We start from the raw sequence: 12658 nt of genomic DNA on the forward strand, positions 1-12658 counted from the left end.
TTTAGAATAGTGGTGAGGGGGGATTTCTTTAGCCAGAGGGTGGTGAATATGTGGAATGATTGTCTTGACCAAGTCATTGGGTATATTTAAAGCAGAGGTTGATAGGTTGTTGATTAGTCAGGGCACCAAAGTTATGGGAGAAGACAGAAGAATGGGGTTGAGTGAGATAGTAAATCAACCATTATGGAATACTGGAGCAGATTCGATGGACCAAATGGCCTAATTCTGCTCCCATGTCTTATGGTCTTATGGAATAACAAGGAAGTGTTCATGGACTGTTCAGAAATCTGATGGCAGAGGGGAAGAAGCTGTTGCTAAGATGTTGAGTGTGGGTTTAAGAGGGTGAGTCTTCAAGGCCATGTCTCCTCATGACCTTGGGCATGGGCAAGTAAAATTGGGCTTGCCAGGAAGGCACAAAAATCCCCAAAAATGGTTTTCATAACTTGCGATCTTTGAAACTTCATAATAATAATAATATATTCAAAATTCTGCTCAATGCCACAGGGATCAGAATAATCTTAGCAGAAACAAACTAAAAAGACATTTGGATAAAAGGCAAGTTTTCTTTTTATTATTGATTACAATCTTCTAAAGACAATCTTCCCTTAGAGAGCACGCATTACTCAAATCGTGGGCTACCTCTGAATCTCTGAGTGCTTCTACAATCCCTTCATCACAACAGAAAAGTGTTGTTCATGCTGTAGTCACGAAAACAGTTGCTTTGTATTTAATGTACCCTTGCCTTCAAATGCCAGAAGCAACGCCATCCTGGGGGGTGGGGATCTATGACATTACAAGGTCAACAAATTCTGTAAAAGAGAATTGCTCATTAGACATTCTGTCAGTTCCATGTATAAGGGGTTGTCAAATCTTAAAACACATTCGACTTCATACATTAAAACAAAATGGGAGAAGGAAGGAGGGATAATTATATCTGAGGAAGAATGGACAACAATATGGAGGTATCAATGGAAGTGTACCAATTCACAGAAATGGAGGGAGTTTGGATGTAAAAACTTGATAAGATATTTTATTACACCCTCTCAGAAATCCCATTATGATAGTAACCTCCCTGTTTGCTGGAGAAATTGTGGAAATCAAAATGCAAATCATTATCATATTTTTTGGGACTGCCCTGTTATCAAAAACTATTGGAGGGGGATACACAATGCCCTACAAGACATCTTTAAATGTGAAGTACCCTTGGAGAGTAAGACCATATATTTTGGATATATACCTCAAAAATGGTTGAAAAGAGATAAATATTTAATGAATATACTGTTGGTAGCTGATAAAAAGACTCTTACTAGGAAATGGTTATCACAGGAGAGCCCAATTTTAAATACATGGATGGAAATTACAATGCACATTTACAAAATGGAGAAGATAACAGCATCTGTTAATCATAAGCTGGAACAATTTGATTCATTCTGGGGAAAATGGTTTAACTACATAATGCCTCATAGGCCTGATTTTATTCTCACAAATCAATGAATCTGTTGTAAAAAAAAAGATCACTCCCTACTTGTACATAGTTCTTTCCTTTTGCTTGTTTTTTTCTTTCCACTCTTTTCTATAAATGTATACCCCAGATAAATACTTTGTGGAGATTTGTGATATATATGATTATATGATGTATATGTACAATGTCTGAAATACATCTTATGGAAATGTCTGTTTGATGAACTTCAATAAAAGATAAATTACAAAAAAAAAGGCATTCTGTCAGTTCATTAATACATGCATTTAGACAACATCAATACAAAGAACAGAACAGGAAACTGTGTTGCAGCTTTATAAAGTTCAGGTTGCCCCATTATAGGAAGGATGTTGAGGCTTTGGAGAGAGTGCGGAAGAATTGCTTGGATTAGAGAGCATGTGATATAATGAAAGTTTGGACAAACTAGGGTTGTTTTCTCTGGAGCAATGGAGGCTGAGGGAGACCTGACAGAGGTTGATAGCATTATGAAAGAGATAGGTAGAGTAGACAGACAATATTTTTTCCAGGGGTTGAATTGTCTAATACCAGAGGCCATACATTTGAAGTGAGAGTTAAGGTAATTTCAAAGGAGATGTGAGGGGCAAGTTTAAAAAAAGTACAGACAGTTGTGGGTGTCTGGAATGTGTTGCTCGGGGTGGTGGGAGAGCCAGATACATCAGGGAATTTCAAGAGATGTCTTGATTCCACCTCAGGTAGAGTCTGTCTAGAGTTTGTACCTTCATCTTATACAGGAGTTCGGATGGTGAGGCCTAATTTGGAATATTGTGTGCAGTTCTGGTCACCTTGCTAGGAACGATATCAATAAGATTGAAAAATTTTGGAGAATATTTAGAAGGACGTTGCCAGGAACTGAGGACCCAAGTTTTAGGGGAAAAGTTGAAAAGGATAGGACTTTATTTTCTGGAGCATAGGAGAAGGAAGGGAGATTTGATAGAGGTGGACAAAGTTACAGCAGATATACGGTAGTTAGAGTAAATGCAAGCTGGCTTTTTCCACTGAGGTTGGGTAAGACTAGAATTAAAGGTGATAGGTTATGGGTGAAAGGTGAAATGTTTAAGGAGAACATGAGGGGACACCTGATCAGGTGTCAGATCTCTCAGTGGGAGAGGGTTTTGGAGATAGTGATCACAATTGTAACTCCTTTACCATAGCACTGGAGAGAGATAGGAACAGACAAGTTAGGAAAGTGTTTAATTGGAGTAAGGGGAAATATGAGGCTATCAGGCAGGAACTTGGAAGCATAAATTGGGAACAGATGTTCTCAGGGAAATGTACAGAAGAAATGTGGCAAATGTTCAGGGGATATTTGCGTGGGGTTATGCATAGGTACATTCCAATGAGACAGGGAAAGGATGGTAGGGTACAGGAACCATGGTGTACAACGGCTTTTGTAAATCTCGTCAAGAAGGAAAGAAGAGCTTCCGAAAGGTTCAAAAAACTAGGTAATGATAGAGATCTAGAAGATTATAAGGGTAGCGGGAAGGAGCTTAAGAAAGAAATTAGGAGAGCCAGGAGGGGCCATGAGAAGGCCTTGGTGGGCAGGATTAAGGAAAACACCAAGGCATTCTACAAGTATGGGAAGAGCAAGAGGATAAGACGTGAGAGAATAGGACCAATCAAGTGTGACAGTGGAAAAGTGTGTATGGAACCGGAGGAGATAGCAGAGGTACTTAATGAGTACTTTGCTTCAGTATTCACTACGGAAAAGGATCTTGGCAATTGTAGGGATAACTTACAGTGGACTGAAAAGCTTGAGCATGTAGATATTAAGAAAGAGGATGTGATGGAGCTTTTGGAAAGCATCAAGTTGGATAAGTCACCAGGATCGGACGGGATGTACCCCAGGCTACTGTGGGAAGTGAGGGAGGAGATTGCTGAGCTTCTGGCAATGATCTTTGTATCATCAATGAGGACGGGAGAGGTTCCAGAGGATTGGAGGGTTGTGAATGTTGTTTCATTATTCAAGGAAGGGAGTAGAGATAGCCCAGAAAATTATAGACCAATGAGTCTTACTTCAGTACTTGGTAAGTTGATGGAGAAGATCCTGAGAGGCAGGATTTATGAACATTTGGAGAGGCATAATATGATTAGGGATAGTCAGCATAGCTTTGTCAAAGGCAGGTCGTGCCTTACGAGCCTGATTGAATTTTTTGAGGATGTGACTAAACACATTGATGAAGGTAGAGCAGTAGATGTAGTGTATATGGATTTCAGCAAGGCATTTGATAAGGTACCCCATGCTAGGCTTATTGAGAAAGTAAGGAGGCATGGGATCCAAGGGAACATTGCTTTGTAGATCCAGAACTGGCTTGCCCACAGAAGACAAAGAATGTTTCTAGACGGGTTCTATTCTGCATGGAGGTCGGTGACCAGTGGTGTGCATCAGGGATCTGTTCTGGAACCCTTACTCTTAGTGATTTTTATAAATGACCTGGATGAAGAAGTGGAGGGATGGGTTAGTAAATTTGCTGATGATACAAAGGTTGGAGATGTTGTGGATAGTGTGGAGGGCTGTCAAAGGTTACAACGGGACATTGATAGGATGCAAAACTGGGCTGAGAAGTGGCAGATGGAATTCAACCCAGATAAGTGTGAGGTGGTTCATTTTGGTAAGTCAAATATGATGACAGAATATAGTATTAATAGTAAGACTCTTGGCAGTGTGGAGGATCAGAGGGATCTTGGGGTCTGAGTCCATAGGGCACTTAAAGCTGTTACGCAGGTTGACTCTGTGGTTAAGAAGGTGTATGGTGTATTGGCCTTCATCAATAGTGGGATTGAGTTTAGGAGCTGAGAGGTAATGTTGCATCTATACAAGACCCTGGTCAGACCCCACTTGGAGTACTATGCTCAGTTCTGATCGCCTCACTACAGGAAGGACGTGGAAACCATAGAAAGGGTGCAGAGGAGATTTACAAGGATGTTGTCTGGATTGGAAAGCATGCCTTATAAGAACTCGGCCTCTTCTCCTTGAGGGATGGAGGATGAGAGGTGCCCTGATAGAGGTGTATAAGATGATGAGAGGCATTGATCGTATGGATAGTCAGAGGCTTTTTCCCAGGGCTGAAATGGGATAGTACGAGAGGGCACAGTTTTAAAGTGCTTGGAAGTAGGTACAGAGGAGATGTCAGGGGTGTTTTTTTTAAATGTGGAGAGTGGTAGGGGTGTGGAATGGGCTGCCAGCGACAGTGGTGGAGGCAGATATGATAGGGTCTTTTAAGAGACTCCTGGACAGTACATGGAACTCAGGAGAATAGAGGGCTATGGAAAACCCTGGGTAATTTCTAAGGTAGGGACATGTTCGGCACAGCTTTGTGGGCCGAAGGGCTTGTATTGTGCTGCAGGTTTTCTATGTTTCTGTAAACTTCTTGATTTGTGTGATTGTGGAACGAGCTGCCAGCAGAAGTGGTGGATATGGGTTCAATTTCAACACTAAAGATTAATTTTGGTAGGTACATGGGTGGAAGGGGTACAGAGGGCAACGGTTCAATTCAGGTCTGTGGGTGGGACTTGGCAGAATAATCATCTGGCACGGTTTAGATGGGCTGAAGGGCCTGTTTCTATGCTGCAGTGCTCTGTGACTCTATGACTCTATGGCTGCATGGGTTTCCTCCCACATCTGGGTCGGGAGATTAATTTGACATTGTAAATCACCTCTGCTGTACAGGTGAGTGTCAGAGTCTGGGGTGGGGGGGGGTGTCAGAGTCCGGGGTGGGGGGTGTCAGAGTCTGGGGTGGGGGGTGTCAGAGTCTGGGGTGGGGGTGGGGTGTCAGAATCCAGGGTTGGGGTGTCAGAGTCCGGATGAGGGGTGGTGTGTCAGAGTCCGGGGTGGGGGGGTGTCAAGAGTCCAGAGGGAGAGGGGGGCCAGAATCCGGAGAGGGGTTCAGAATCCAGAGAGGGAAGGGAGGGGTCAGGATCTGGAGGGAGTTAATGAGAATGTTGGGAAAACACAATGGGATTATTTTACTGTTAAACTTGATGGTCAACCAGGACCCCGGGGCCAAATGGTTTGCTTCAGAGGGCCCACAGGCCCCCTCAGTCCATGGCATAAAAAAGACTGGGAACCTCCTGCTCTAACTAAATGCTGCAGTCACTATCTATCCCTCAGACAAGTTCAAGAATTAATTAGAGATTAAACGTGAAGATTAGCTTTATTTGTCATCGCAACCTACAGTGTAATGCTTTATGTCGGGGATGTGCTGGGGGCAGCCAAAAAGGGTCGCCACACTTCCAGCGCCGACATAGCGTGCCCGCATCCCACTAACCGTGACCCATTTGTGTCGGGGATGTGCTGGGGACAGCCGGCAACTGCGGCCACGTTCCGGTGCCGATACAGCACGCCTGCAAATCCCCAGCTGTCCATAAAGAGTTTGTACGTTCTCCTTGTAACCACATGGGCTTCCTCCAGGTGCTCTGGTTTCCTCCCACATTACCAGTTAGTAGGTTAATTGGTGATTGTAAATGGTCCTGTGATTAGGCTAGGGTTAAATCGGGGGGTTGCTGGGTGGCTGGTTCCAGGGCCGGAAGGGCCTGTTCCGCACTGTATCTCAATAAAGAACACACAAACTCCTTACAGACAGCTGCAGGAACTGAACCCCGCTTGCTGGCGCTGTGAGGTGTTATAACTCATACGCTACCGTGCCGTACTGTGATTAAAATCAGTAGTTCTGCAAAGGGTTACCAACTTACCATCAGCCCCAAGCTTCCCATCTCCGTCTTTGTCGCCTCCAGCCATAAAAACTTTGGTCTCGTTGTCACTTAGGACTCTTGCCCCGGCAGAGAACCGTTGCAGGAAGTATCTACGGGGAAAAAAAGAAACATTGCCTTGGCAAGTACACACAGTGTGCTGGAGGAGCTCAGCAGGTCAGGCAGCAGCTATGGACGGGAATAAACAGTGGCCATTTTGGGGGAATGGAGGAAGAAGTACAAGGTGATGGGTGAAACTGGGAGAGAGGGACAGGTGAAGTAAAGAGCTGAGAAGTTGATTGGTGAAAGAGGTAAAGGGCTGGAGGCGGGGGGGGGGGGTGGAATCTGATAGGAGGGAACAGAAGACCATGGAAGAAAGGGAAGGGGGACGAGCACCAGGGGGAGATGATGGACAGGTCAGGAGATATGGTGAGGGAGGGAAACAAGCTTATGCAATACCTCGTGCATCTATTGCTTTAGCAAATGAGGTTAGCTTGCTTTTTACCAATTCTACCAGGGATGGTCCTAGACCCAGCTGCAAAAGGAAGAGTGTTGGGCCTGTAAATCCCAGAGCTACTGAAGTGCCAACAGAAGCTCACAAGGTCTCATCCCTGTCAGAGGAAAGCCTGGCTCTGGACGGGGGACTCTGGCAAGCTGCTGTTGTCTACTTATGTCCCAGTAGGGGGATAGACAGTAAGTTGTTTTAAATGAAATATCCCTCAGCCCTGTCCCTGCCACAAATATACCTAACCCAATCCGTGAATTATAAAATACTTAGTGATAATAATATCTGCTCTTATTGATAAATCAAAGTAAAATGATAATTTTGTCCTCTATTTGTTCGAAAATGATGGAATCCGATAGATCATTGTAATTGTTTTAATTAATTCTGACATTACTCTTTTACAAAACTATAAGTGATTGAAAGATCAATAACTCTGAGAAGCAACACACAAAGTGCTGGAGGAACTCTACAGGTCAGGCAGCATCTGTGGAGAGGAACAATTAGTTGACATTTTGGACCAAGACCCTTCATGAAGTCTGGAAAGGAAAGGGGCAGAAGCCAGTGCTGATGAAGGGTCTCAGCCTGAATTGTTGACTGTTTATTCCTCTCCATAGATGCCGCCCGACTTGACAAGCTTCTCCAGCATTTTCTGTGTGTTGCTCCAGATTACCAACATCTGCAGAATCTCTAATTTATTTATCTTTTATTCAGTGAGGAGCAGGCCCTACCAGCCCAGCGAACCGCACCGCCCAGCAACCCACCCATTCATCCCTAGCCTAATCACAGGACAATTTACAATGACCAGTTAACCTACTAACCGGTACGCCTTTGGACTGTGGGAGGAAACCGGAGCACCCAGAGGAAACCCACGCAGTTCACTGGGAGAATGTACAAACTCCTTACAGATGACGCCAGTATTGATCTCTGAACTCCTGAGCTGTAATTGTGTCACATTAACTGCTATGCTACCATGGCACCCGTATGTTTACAAAATGACTGTTATTCTGTTTTCTAAGAGTAACAATGCTGCCTCCCTTTGCTTCCAAATATTGATCCATACAAGTATCAAATCTGAAGATAGCAAGACAGAGAGACCGGTTGCTTAAGGAGACTAATTGGATCAGGCAGGTCACAGTGTGTGGGAGCAGGGGAATGACACTGGAACTGAATTAACTATGTGTTAGAATACAACTGTGAGGGGAGGTTGTGAGGCTGGTTTCATTTCTTTGGAACACAGGAGACCAAAGGGAGATTTAATTTGTGGAACACAGAATTATAAGTGGCCAAGAAAGGGTCAATAAAAACAGATTGTCTGGTACTAGAGTCAGTAACTAAGGGAACAAATTTAAGTCAATGGTTTACAAATTAGAGCGGAATTAAGAAGAAAAAAAGTGCTTTTACTGAACCAAAACACACAAAATGCTGAAGTAACTCAGGAGGTCAGGCAGCATCTACGGAGGGAAGTAAACAGTTGACTTCACAGGACTTCTGATGCCAATTGCACTGGAATGCAGGCACAGGTTACCATGGTCGCCTGAGACTAGATAAAGGACTTTGGCTTGAAACGTCGACTGTTTATTCTCTCGATGGATGCAGCATGGCCTGCTGAGTTCCTCCGGCATTTTACGTGTGTTGCTCAAGATTTCCAGCAGCTGCAGAATCTCATGTTTCTGCTTAATTCACTCACGAGTCTGAAAAGTTGCGTAGGAGGCATAAACCATCACACGATTCCAAAGTTCCTAATGAGCTTTTGAAGGGCTGGATGACAGACCAAGATCTGACTGGTAAAGGTGTCAAAGTTTATAGGGATAAGGCAGGAGAATGGGGTTAAGAGAGAAGGTAAGTCAGCCATAATTGAATGGTGGAGCAAACTCGATTGGCCAAATTGTCCTGATTCCGATCCTGTGTCTTATGGTCCAACTGGGAAGGTGGTAACCAAAGTTTAATTTCCACTAGCAAGGTGGGATAGAGATGCATCTCTACCAAAGGAGGTGTAAGGTGCTCCTTCCCTCCGCTAGCCTGCAGGTCACCCTTGGGCAAGGTGTAGCACCTGCTTAGACCCCCGATCCGGGTCAAGTGAAGCCATGGGAGCAGGTGGTGGATGGTCCTATGAGCAGCTGGTGCAGATCACAAGTCCCGGTTATGTGACCACTGACGCCAGGCAGACAATCTCTGAAGTATTGATAATGGCTGGAGTCACCCATCTTGTAAAGACACTGCCCAGAAGAAGGCAATGGCAAACCACTTCTGTAGAAAAATTTGCCAAGAATAATCATGGTCATTAAGGCCAAGATTGCCCACATCGTACGATATGGCTCATGATGATGATGATGCACTTCCACTGTCACGGACACAATGGTCCTCTTTCTATTCTGTAACATTCCGTGAATCAGTGAATGGTAGACAGGTGAGGTTGTGGAACATGTCACTACAAACTGCAGCTGAGCTGAGCTGGGGGGAAAGGAAAATTTGTGGATAATTCTAAAGAAGTCTCATATAGAATGGGTTGGGATAAGTCTCCATACTGTATATAAAGAGCACATCTTGTGAGGAAAGGTCAAGCGAATTAGGGTTTTTCTCTTTGGAGCAAAGGAGGATGAGAGATTTTTTAATAGAGATGTATAAGAGGCATAGAGGGAGTGGACAGCCAGCTTCTTTTTCCCAGGCAGGAAATGGCTAATACAAGGGGGCATCATTTTAAGGTGAATGGAAGAAAGTATGGGGGGTGTCAGAAGTATGTTTTTACATGGAGAGTGGTGAGTGTGTGGAACACGCAACCAGGGTTGGTGGTAGAGACAGATATGTTAGGAATAGTTAGGAGACTCTTAGATAGGCAGACGAATAGGCTATGTGGGTGGGACGTGTTAGGTCGATCTTGGGAGTAGGTTAAAAGATCAGCAAAACTTCATGGACTGAAGGACTGTTCTGAGCTGTACTGCTCCATTTATCCAGACACGGTGTTGTCCCAATTATTGTGTCCAGAGGTTATCTCTGATTCATCCCATCGAGGAGCCCCTACCACTTGGGTCATGCCCTCTTCTCACTGCTGCCATCAGGAAGATGTTGTTATTACCCCTCAACTATCAGGCTTTTGAACCAAAGAGGGTAACTTCACTCACCTCACCACTGAACTACTCCCACAACCAATGGATTCACTTTCAAGGACTCTTCATCTCATGATCGCAATAGTTATTTTTTTTAATTTATTCTCGTTATTTGTTTTTTTTTTCTTCTGTACTTGCACAGTTTGTTGTCTTTTGCACACTGGTTGTTTGTCCACCCTGTTGGTTGTGATCTTTCATTAATTCTATTGTTGTTCTTGGATTTACTGAGTATACAAGAAAATTAATATTTGGGTTGTGTTTGGTGACATTTATGCACTTTGATAATAAATTTACTTTGAACTTTGAGGATATTTAGCTCTATGCTAAGCAGGATGGCTCCTGCCAAGGGGAGCCATTACTGCAGTGTAGTTGAGTTTGGTGTTTTCCATTTGTTGGAGGTGGATAACTAAATATCTGACAGAACATTGCTGTCATGCTGGAAAGTTGCTGGCTGAGGGCAGATAAGGGATTGAAGGGAGAGTTAGCTGCTGATATGTTTTCTGTCTCCAGTCTCTCCTTTGGAATACCCCATACCCAGCGTTTGGGGTTGGAGTGATGGATGACCATTGTGGAGCAGGCTCACAGGAGAGTCTACAATATTATTCTCCAGAAATAATTTGTTCGTTATGTGCCATATCATATGACTTAGTCGGTCATGGTCTTTCTGTGACCAGGATTGTACTTGGCAAATTTTTCCACAGAAGTGGTTTGCCATTGCCTTCTGGGCAGTGTCTTTACAAGACGGGTGACCCCAGCCATTACTAATACTCTTCAGAAATAAATAACTTAAAAGAGAGGACTACAGACCGGTGAGCCTTACATTAGTGGTGGGTACGTTGCTGGAGGAACTTCTGAGAGACAGGATCCGCTTGGCTTTGTGTGAGTTAAGTTGGGTTTCGTGAGGCAAGTTGTGTTTGTGGAAGCACAGACTTTGTAGAGAGACTTAGACAGGGAGAATGGGCAAAGAAGTGGGAGATGGAAGGAAGTGTTGGGAAGAATATGAATAGGAATAAAGGAGTTTACAATTTTCTAAATGGGGAGAAAATTCAGAAATCAGAGGTGCAAAGGGACTTGGGAATACTCGTGGGATTTTCTAAAGGTTAACTTGCAGATTGAGTTGGTGGTGAGGAAGTGGCATTCATTTTGAGAGGATCAGAATATGAAAGCAAGGATGTAACATTGAGTCTTTACAAGGTTTTGGTCAGACTGCACTTGGACTATTGTGAGCAGATTTGAACCGCTAATGTAACAAAAGATATGCTGGCATTGGAGAGGGTCCAGGACGTTCCTGAGAATGATTCCAGGAATGAAAAGGTTAAGGAATGAGGAGTGTTTGATGGCGTTGAGCCTGTACTTGATGGACTTTAGAAGAATGAATGGCAAATTCAACTTTAAGTTCAAGTTCAGCTGTCATTCAACCATACATAAATACCCACAAATACAGCCAAATGAAACCGTGTTACTCCACAGCCAAGGTACAAAACATAATACCAATGTATATTGGTACTATGGTACATATAGCATAAGGTACATATAGCACATACAAGACAGCAAGCATACATAAGATATCAGTAAGATACAGTCATATAAGAACTATTGAATGTTGAAAGGCTTAGATAGAGTGGATATGGAGAGGATGTTTCTTATGGTGGGAGAGTCTAGGATCAGTGGGTACAGCCTTAGATAAGAGGGATGTCCATTTAGAAGGGAGGCGAGGAGGAATTTCTTTAGCCAGAGGTGGTGATTCTGTGGAATTCATTACCACAGACAGCTGTGGAGGCCAAGTTATTGTGTATATTTAAAGCAGAGGTTGATAGGATCTTGGTTAGTCAGGTGTCAAAATTACGAAGAGAAGGCAGGAGAATGGGATTGAGAGGGGATAATAAATCAGCCATGATGGAATGGTGGAGCAGACATGATGGGCTGAATGGCCTAATTCTGCTCCTCTGTCTTATGGACAACTGAGTTCTTTGAAGAGGTGATCGAAAAGATTGACGCGAGTAGGGTAGTAGACATTATCCACATGGACTTCAGCAAAACTTCTGACAAAGTCTCACATGGTAAGCTAGTCAGGAAGTGCTCCAGGGTGAGCGAGTTAATTGAATGCAAAATGAGTTGATGGAAGGAACGAGGAGGATGGAAGTGGCGGGTGGTTTCATAAATGGGAGACCTGTGACCAGTGGGACTGGTAATGGATCCCCTGTTGTTTGTCATATATATTGCACATCTGGATGAAAATGTAGGTGGCATGTTTAGTAAGTTTGCAGATGATATCACAATTGGTAGCTAGTAAATCTAAGGTTACAACAGGGTCTCAGTCAATTGAGAAAGTGGATAACTATTGAATGAATTAACAGGAGTATGAGGGGGGACTTCTTCATTCAGAACGCAGTGAGAGTATGGAATGAGCTGCCAGCACAAATGGTGAAAGCAGGTTTGATTGAAGTTTGAATAAGTATGTGGATGGGTTGGAATATAGAGGCCTATGGTCCAGGTGTAAATTGATAACACTTGGCAAAGGATCAGGCAGCATGGACTAGATGGGCTGAATAGCCTGATTTCTGTGCTGTACAGTGGAACTGAACTCAGACAAGTGCAAAATGATGCAATTAGTGAAGGACAGGACTTACAGTGAATGACAGGGCCCTGTGGAGTTTTGTAAAATAGAGAAACAAGAAATACAAATACTTAGTTCCTGAACAATGGTGACACAGGTAGACAGAGTGCTGAAGAAAGCATTTGGCATGCCTCCCTTCATCAGTCTGGGCAAAGGTACAAGAGTTAGAATATGGTGTATAATTGTATTCCTCTCAAAGTCCAACCCTACTCCCCCGCCGTGAGAGGTGGAAATGGCTGTCCAAC

The 12658-nt window shown here is 43.6% G+C and overlaps 1 protein-coding gene across 1 annotated transcript in view; it reads right to left on the bottom strand.

Moving 5' to 3' along the window:
* Window positions 1-549: 549 nt before the first annotated feature.
* LOC140735290 (parvalbumin, thymic CPV3-like) overlaps window positions 550-12658 on the bottom strand; it is a 103111-nt gene continuing 91002 nt past the window's right edge. The window contains exons 4-5 of the mRNA XM_073060172.1: window positions 6191-6300; window positions 550-809 (exon numbers count right to left, since the gene is read on the bottom strand). Coding sequence (XP_072916273.1) covers window positions 784-809; window positions 6191-6300 — 136 coding nt within the window. The 3' untranslated portion in view covers window positions 550-783. The remainder of the gene's footprint in view (window positions 810-6190; window positions 6301-12658) is intronic.

The sequence above is a fragment of the Hemitrygon akajei genome, chromosome 11, assembly GCF_048418815.1.
Source record: "Hemitrygon akajei chromosome 11, sHemAka1.3, whole genome shotgun sequence".
In the NCBI taxonomy this organism is placed as follows: domain Eukaryota; kingdom Metazoa; phylum Chordata; class Chondrichthyes; order Myliobatiformes; family Dasyatidae; genus Hemitrygon; species Hemitrygon akajei.